The sequence below is a fragment of the Atta colombica genome, unplaced genomic scaffold (genome assembly GCF_001594045.1).
Source record: "Atta colombica isolate Treedump-2 unplaced genomic scaffold, Acol1.0 scaffold107, whole genome shotgun sequence".
NCBI lineage: Eukaryota > Metazoa > Arthropoda > Insecta > Hymenoptera > Formicidae > Atta > Atta colombica.
Window position 1 is genome coordinate 2,074,444 of NW_017259192.1, and position 7,772 is coordinate 2,082,215.

Genomic DNA, 7,772 nt, shown 5'->3' on the forward strand with positions numbered 1-7,772 from the left:
CAGATATTTAAAATGTGTAAAATCGCGCGATACTAATGTCATAGCAATAACGGTGAAATATACGTTGCGAATGTCACGACGAATGGAGAAGTCACTCGAAAAGTCGGCTCAAAAAAGAGGATGAAGAAGATGAAGAAAAAACGTAGCGAGGGGATCGTACACGCAACGGAATATAAAACGTTATGTCACAGCGCGAGGAAGAGAAAGAGAGAGAAAGAGAGATGCTCCTTGTAACGCAGCCCGATAATACATGTGCACGTATACGTTTCGTAATGCGGCGTTAGGCGCTCATAATGAGACACACGTCGTAAATCGTCGACGGGGAGAGGCATACCTGCATAAATATCGAGAAAAAGTGTAAGACTGTTGACATTTAAAGCGGATGATAATGACGCGCTGCTGCTGTGCCGCTGTCGATTACAGATTCCCTGCCCGCGGAATAAAACGCGCTAACTTTAGGTCCCGACTGACTGAGACTCTAGACGAAACATGTGCCTGATAGCGTTTGGTGGAAGATGCGAACAACTCTGAGAAAATTGCGAAATGTACAAGAGAAACGGCGGACTCCATTGAGAGTAGACGAATGCTACATATGAAACCGTGGAAGGTTTCAATTAAGTTTAGTAAACATTTTTTTGTTCAACTCAAAGAAACATACCGTATTTTGTTTGCCAATTTTCTGAATTTATAGATAAATATTGTATAAATTGCGTTTCTTATTACACATATTTTGAAAGCAATTGATCGAGAAATATATTTTTGTGGTTTGGATTAGCATCTCTTTCTAGCATTTATTATATAGTTTCTCTCTGAAAAAAGTTCGGACATACAAATTTTATTTTTTATTAAATATATAGAAAGAAACGATTGTTGAAGTATCTGAAAGTTTAACTAGATATATATCTGAAAATAATTTTGTTTGGATCATTAAAATAATTATAGAATGTTTAAACTGATCATCAAAACGTTAAAACTTTTTGCTGTATTGTCATCAACATTTAAGCGTTCCACATAAAATTTTGATGGATAACAAAATTATTTTCAGATCTGTATTTAGCTAAATTTTTAGACAGTAAACTTCGTTTTTTTCTGTGTGCACAAAATATAGTTTATATTATACATGTGATGCTAATATAAAAGAATTAAAATATGAGATACGAAGAAAAAAATCATTTAATATGCTATTATGCGTGCTTGATGAAGTTAATTATTTAAGGAACATATAGTTGATAAACTCTGAAAAGAATATTTTTATGTAAGGATATTTCGACTTTTTAAGGAGATAAAACAAATCTTTTTACGGCCAAGTGGAGTCGGTCGACTTTAGCCAGACACGTTCGGTCGCGGAAAGTATAGATCTGCGGATTATTCTATCGCAACAGCTGTTTGACCTCTGAACTATTAACCACCGGTTAAATCGAGAATCTGTTAACAAGAAAAAAAGGCGCAATTGCGAGATCTGATATAATCATCGATTTACTGTTCTTTTTGCAACGCCTCGAATGACACCTCCATAAATAATACGATGATAATAGGGAAGCTAATACTTTTCACATTTAGACACGATACAGTGCTACTTCAGATTCTTATCCACTCTCGAATCTCACCTTCTAAAATAACACAGAAATAACACAGAAATAACATGCATAACACAGTAAAACCGTTTTGCTGAAATATCTAAAATTTAGATAAATACAAATTTAAAAATAATTTGGAATATATCAAAATAATTATGAATATAATTATTTTATTATATAAAATTCAAGCATCATGCAAAAATGTTTGATAGTCTAACAATTAGCTTAAATGTTCTACACAATTATTTTGATAGTTCAACAAAATTATTTTCGAATCTTGTAAAACTTTTAGATGTCACTCTGAAGAATGAAATTTCGCTCTTAAAGATTGAAATTGAGCCACTTTTTTTCAAAATTGACTCAATTTTTACTTTTTAGAGTAACATTTCAAAGAATATAGAGAGTATCTAATTTTTAGATTACTTTAGCAAAACCATTCTTTCTATATACGTTTGAATTATAAATAAGTAATTTAAGAAAATTATAGAATTACAAAACTAGAATACTAAAATGATTATATAATAAAACACTTTACAGGGCCGAAGCAGTTTAACTTCCGAGGGCACAATTATTTCTACAGCGGACATGTACCGGCCCATGCCAATCAGAAAGTGGATTGGTTAGACGCTAGAAATATTTGCAGGGAATACTGCATGGATCTCATTTCGATGGAAACTCAAGAAGAAAACAATATGATCTTCAGGCTTATCCAGCAGAGTAAGTATAATTTATCTCACGATCAAACTCTCATGAAACGTGCCGACGTTTGTATACGCGCTCCTTTATGAATCATTCTTACTGTTCCACATTGCAAATTAAAGATCAATGCATGATCGAAGGACGAAGTAACAGAGCAGCGGCTTCGTTTTATTTGTGAACAAAGAAAAATGCGGCATAAGAACGTATTTGCAATTAAAGGAATTTTTATAAATAATTTCGAGAGCTAAGAGAAAAAAATGTTTTGTTATTATCAAATCGATCAATTTAATTTACAGAATTATTATTTTAGTTCGTGATTACCTTGCAAGTTTGACAGTGATCGATAGTTTATATAACTGAAAGCTGTGTTCAAATTTACATAAAAAATATTATTAGCTACCAATATCTGGCCTCGACCGTGTAAGACACTTTCTTATTTATTTGATTTAAAAAATATTTTATTCATAATGAGAAATTCTTAGGTTTGCGATCTGTATGCATTGCTTCACAATCAGTTAAATCTATTATCATTATAATGAAGACTAATTTACGTATTAAATGATTCTAGAAACTGCATAATTATTATAATTTGACCTATAAATATCTAATAGAATACCATTTTCTGATTACACCTCTCGATCGATAACAAACACGAAGCATTGCTTACCGGATCCAGTTCTTCTTATTTCACCTGTAATTTATTAACGCAATCTGTCGAACACGAGCAGGAAAATACAAATTTTAGAATTCATTTAAGAAGAGTAAATCCACTGGTCCTTTTGATAGAATAATAGAAAGTTTTCACACGACGTACAACCGTGGTGACGATAGTAGCGAGTCGTATCGACACCGACACGGCGATTTACCACGGTAACTTTCATCCATGCGAGGTAATCATTCGGCAGTATTTCGAAATAAGCAACCCGACGTGGAACATCATAGCGTCTCTGATTCGGATGATTAACGACGATGCTTCCCCTTTATCCTTTTCTTCTTTTCATTACGACCTTTCGGCTGCAGCGCGATGCGTTTAAGCATTATCCGAGAATCGAAAGTATAATTAATCGAAGGGTTTTACACGACTTGCTTTTACTTATTAGTAACATTGCTTCTTCCTCGTTTTCCTTTAAAATGTTTGTTGAACTTGAATGACTGCAAGTTGTAATTGCTATCAATACATTCGATACTCTTAAAGAGAATTTTTTTATAAAAAAACAATTTTTTTTTATCTTATGTAAATTATTATATTTATTAATTACTTAATTTATTTAATAATTATTATGTTTATAATAATTATAAATAAGTTTTAATTTTATTTTATAATTTTAAAATTCGAGAAGAAAAAACAATTAACATGCCAGTTTTCATCAATGTAGATTAACTGTAATCTAAGTTTACTTAGATTACAGTTAGCTTATTTTTCACCTTTTACTATATAAAGACGAAGATTCGTTTAATGACGCAAGTAATTTAATTACTTTAACAATTAAACAGAAATAATTAATCGACAAATAAAAAATTCATCAATGACTAGAAAAATTAGAAACCGCAATGTCAATTACATGAATCAGAAATTGAATAAGTAGTTACCAAGAATTAATACAAATTGCCGGAACAATTGTCGATTTCACTGTCGCCTCTAACCGCAATTATCATAATTGTGATGATACCTGCTCATCATGAACGATATTCATCACGACGGGGAATTGTGGGAGGCTAGTCGGTGAGTGTAACGACAGTTTTCAAGGTAATGCGGGGGTCTTGAAGTGGGTTGAGGCTAGAGAGACTCTCATCTTTTTATATAACAGCATCACGCGGTGCATGAATCTTTTTACAGTCCGGCGAAAGTAAGATGGTACCGAGTTGATTTTGCTTAAGAATACTACCAGCCTTCTCGTTTAATTATACGCTTAATAGACCTTTTATACCTGCAGTCCATATACTGATTACAGTGGTTTAGGGTGATTTCTCTATAATCATGCTTTGATTTAATAAGAATTATCAATCACAGAGTATCTGTTATATCTCAAAATGCTTCTCTTCTTTTTTAATCCATTTTAATTTTTAAATAGTAGTAAAAGTTATCGCGCGCGAGAGTGTATTAAAAGTTCGAATATTAGTTTAACATAACGACTCTATAATAATGTAGCTGTTTATTAAATAGTTCAAAGTTAACTTTGATTACATAAACTTTATTGGATCATATTTACGGAAAATAAATTAAATTTCTAATTTAACGGTTATACTTGCGTCGAAATTATTTTTAGTCTCTTTTTGACAAGCAATCGATTTCACACAAAATCTGTTTTTCTCCTCAGACGATGTTCCTTACATCTGGACGTCTGGACGTCTCTGTGACTTCAAGGGCTGCGAGAATCGACGCGATCTCGAGCCCAAGTCTTTGTATGGTTGGTTCTGGTCGGCGAATCGCGAGAAGATGGCACCCACCAACCAAGTGCCGAATGGTTGGGGTTTCAATCCATGGTCGCAGACCGGCCACAAGAAGGTCAGGCAGCCGGATAATGCCGAATATGACATCAATGGTACCAACGAATCCTGCTTGTCCGTCTTGAATAACGTTTACAACGATGGCATCGCCTGGCACGACGTTGCGTGTTACCATGAGAAACCGTTCGTCTGCGAGGACTCTGAGGAGTTGCTCAACTACGTGGCCAGCACCAACCGCGGTATTCGCCTCTAAAGCGATCGCGGTCAGTCGACACCTACGTGGTGAACACGCGATCGTCCATCAGCGTCATATCAGCACTCACTTTCCTTCAGTACTTCCCGTCGCGGAGCCGACGAGACACGTGCCAAATATAGGGACGCGGGCAATTCTTTTTGGATAATCATAGAAAATCCTTTAGAAACGTATTAGATGTAGCAAAAAGAAATTTTATGATATTTCTATAACTAAAATTTACGAACGTTATCTTTTTATAATTATATTTTACAATATATAATAATAAAATACAATTTTATATAATGTTTTTTATTAATTATATCATTCGAAATAAAAGCTCGCTAAGATTATAATTTTGTAATCTATTATGGATTTTCTTTTATTAATTCATACATCACTGCTGATTTTTATATGATTTCTATTGAATTTCTATGGCTATGTGAAGCTTTTGTATCCTTAGTCTTTTCTCATTGCGTTATAAATAATAAAATAAGAAGAAAACGATTTATAGGATATTGCGCTTAACGCAGGAAAAAATTTTACTAAAGTATGTAAAAATCAGCTTGCTACAGAACTAAAAATAATTTTGTTGAGCTATCAAAATAATAATGTAGAATGTTAATCGTTGATGAAAATGCTGCAGAAAATTGTAACATTTTAGCAACTAGTTTTAGTGCCCTATATAATTATTTCGATATTCCAAAACAAAATTATTTTCAGATCTGTATCTAGCTAAATTTTTAGATATTTCAGCAAAACCGTTTTTTTCTGTATATTAATAATTCTTTTAATTTACATCCTATTCTAATAATTCTAATAATAAACGTGAGAATTTTTTAGAAACGCGACGTTAAAAGTCTCTCAAACAAAAGCGAAAGTGTAGAATCAGTACATTATGCGATCAATTCATGACAAGTTTTTATTATGTACAATAACTCTAATTCAACATATCTATATTTATATTCGGTGCTGTGACTTTAACATAACGTGATATTTGCATGAAAATAAATATATTTACTGCGATTTTGTACCTGCAAAAATTTTGTACTTACAAAAATTTCAAATGTGAAAAATGTAATGCTAGATTAGTAATTGAACAAACGTGTCTCGTCGCTACGTTCTTTCTGCACTCATCGTATCGAAGAAATTCAATAATTTTATATTTGTTTAATTTGTATCATTGAAGAGAGTAATTAATTGTGTACATGTATTTATTGATATAAATTTGGCTGGCAGTCTCTGTACATTTATGAATAAACGTTAATCTTACATAAATCATGTATGATTTAGTTAGTATTAGGTGTACAACTTTGCTTCCGCCGTTTTTTTCCAAACTTCGAGGCTTTATTGTAAAAAACTGGTTATACATTTATGATTCAAAGTATTGTCCATCACTGGCCACTACTTTCTCCCATCTTTCGGGTAGCGTACGAATCCCGCGTCGAAAAAACTGGTCATCTTTTGAGGCTATCCACGAATCAATCCAATTTTTTACTTCTTCATAAGACTGGAAATGCTGGTCGGCCAGGCTGTGTGCCATTGATCGAAACAAGTGATAGTCAGAGGGAGCAACGTCTGAAGAATACGGCGGGTGGGGTAGGACTTCCCATTTCAACGTTTCCAAGTATGTCTTGACCAACATGGAGTTGAGCATTGTCATGCTGCAAAATCATTTTATCGTGTCTCTCGTTGTATTGCGGCCGTTCGTCTTTCAATGCTCGGCTCAAACGCATCAATTGCGTTCGATACCGATCGCCTATGATTGTTTCAGTCGGTTTTAACAGTTCCTAATACACTACGCCGAGCTGGTCCCACCAAATACAGAACATGACCTTGGACATCAAAATCACTGTTCTGGAAGCGTTGAAACCACTCATGACACGTTCTTTCACTAATAGCGGCCTCACCATAAGTATTTGAGAGCATTCGATGAGCTTCAGCCGCAGATTTCTTCATATTGAAGCAAATAATTAAAACCTCCCGCAAATGTCGAGAATTTGGCTCGTAAACTGACATTTTCAATCGAGAATAACTTTATGATGCAGACACAAATCGACTAATGTTTCTATGGGGTTATGTTGACAGATGCCCAAGTTTATTATATGACGTCTATGATCTATTTATTTCGACCACCACTTACCGGTAAAGCCATCTATAGGAAAACGGCGGAAGCAAAATTGTACACCTAATATTAAAAATTCAATATATTATATCCAATTTATAAGGAAGAATATAATTAAACAAAGTGTGATTTTTTGTGCAAGAATAAATCAAAAGTGGAGAATAAATTTTTTTTCGTCCGAGGCTTTATTTCCGAAAAAATTAAATTTGAAAAGCATGGAATACGCGTGCACTTAATTAAGATAGAAGTTTGTGAAGATACTATAAACGGTATCATATTTACAGAGTTTTTCCACATAACATGACTTCACGAGTGGCAAGATTAAAGAAAATATGATAAATAATTAAATTTGATTCATTTTATTAAAAGTGAATTTACAACAAAAAGCTTCAAATAAAAAAAATTACTTTTGCACTTTCCACTTATTTTATACAAATCCTCCACCTTTTCAGAAAAACGTTCTCAGAAAAATATTACAATAACAAATTTTATTTTAGATTTATATAATTAAAAACAAATCTTTTATCAAAATACAAAAATACAAAATTTAGTAACAATAGATCAGAAAAATTGTTTAAAAACTTGTTAGCTTGATCTAAAAAATTTCACTTTTGAAATTTTTATGTAATTTGAGTAAAGGTGAGTTTTAACTATATAATTAATAATACTACTATATATAATTAATATAATC

At 32.8% G+C, this 7,772-nt stretch overlaps 1 protein-coding gene across 1 annotated transcript in view; it reads left to right on the forward strand.

Annotated features, from left to right (window-relative positions):
• The window catches only part of LOC108692113, a 17,821-nt gene extending 12,497 nt beyond the window's left edge, over positions 1–5,324 (forward strand). The window contains exons 3-4 of the mRNA XM_018200260.1: positions 2,115–2,294; positions 4,595–5,324. Coding sequence (XP_018055749.1) covers positions 2,115–2,294; positions 4,595–4,977 — 563 coding nt within the window. The 3' untranslated portion in view covers positions 4,978–5,324. The remainder of the gene's footprint in view (positions 1–2,114; positions 2,295–4,594) is intronic.
• The last annotated feature ends 2,448 nt before the right edge of the window (positions 5,325–7,772 follow it).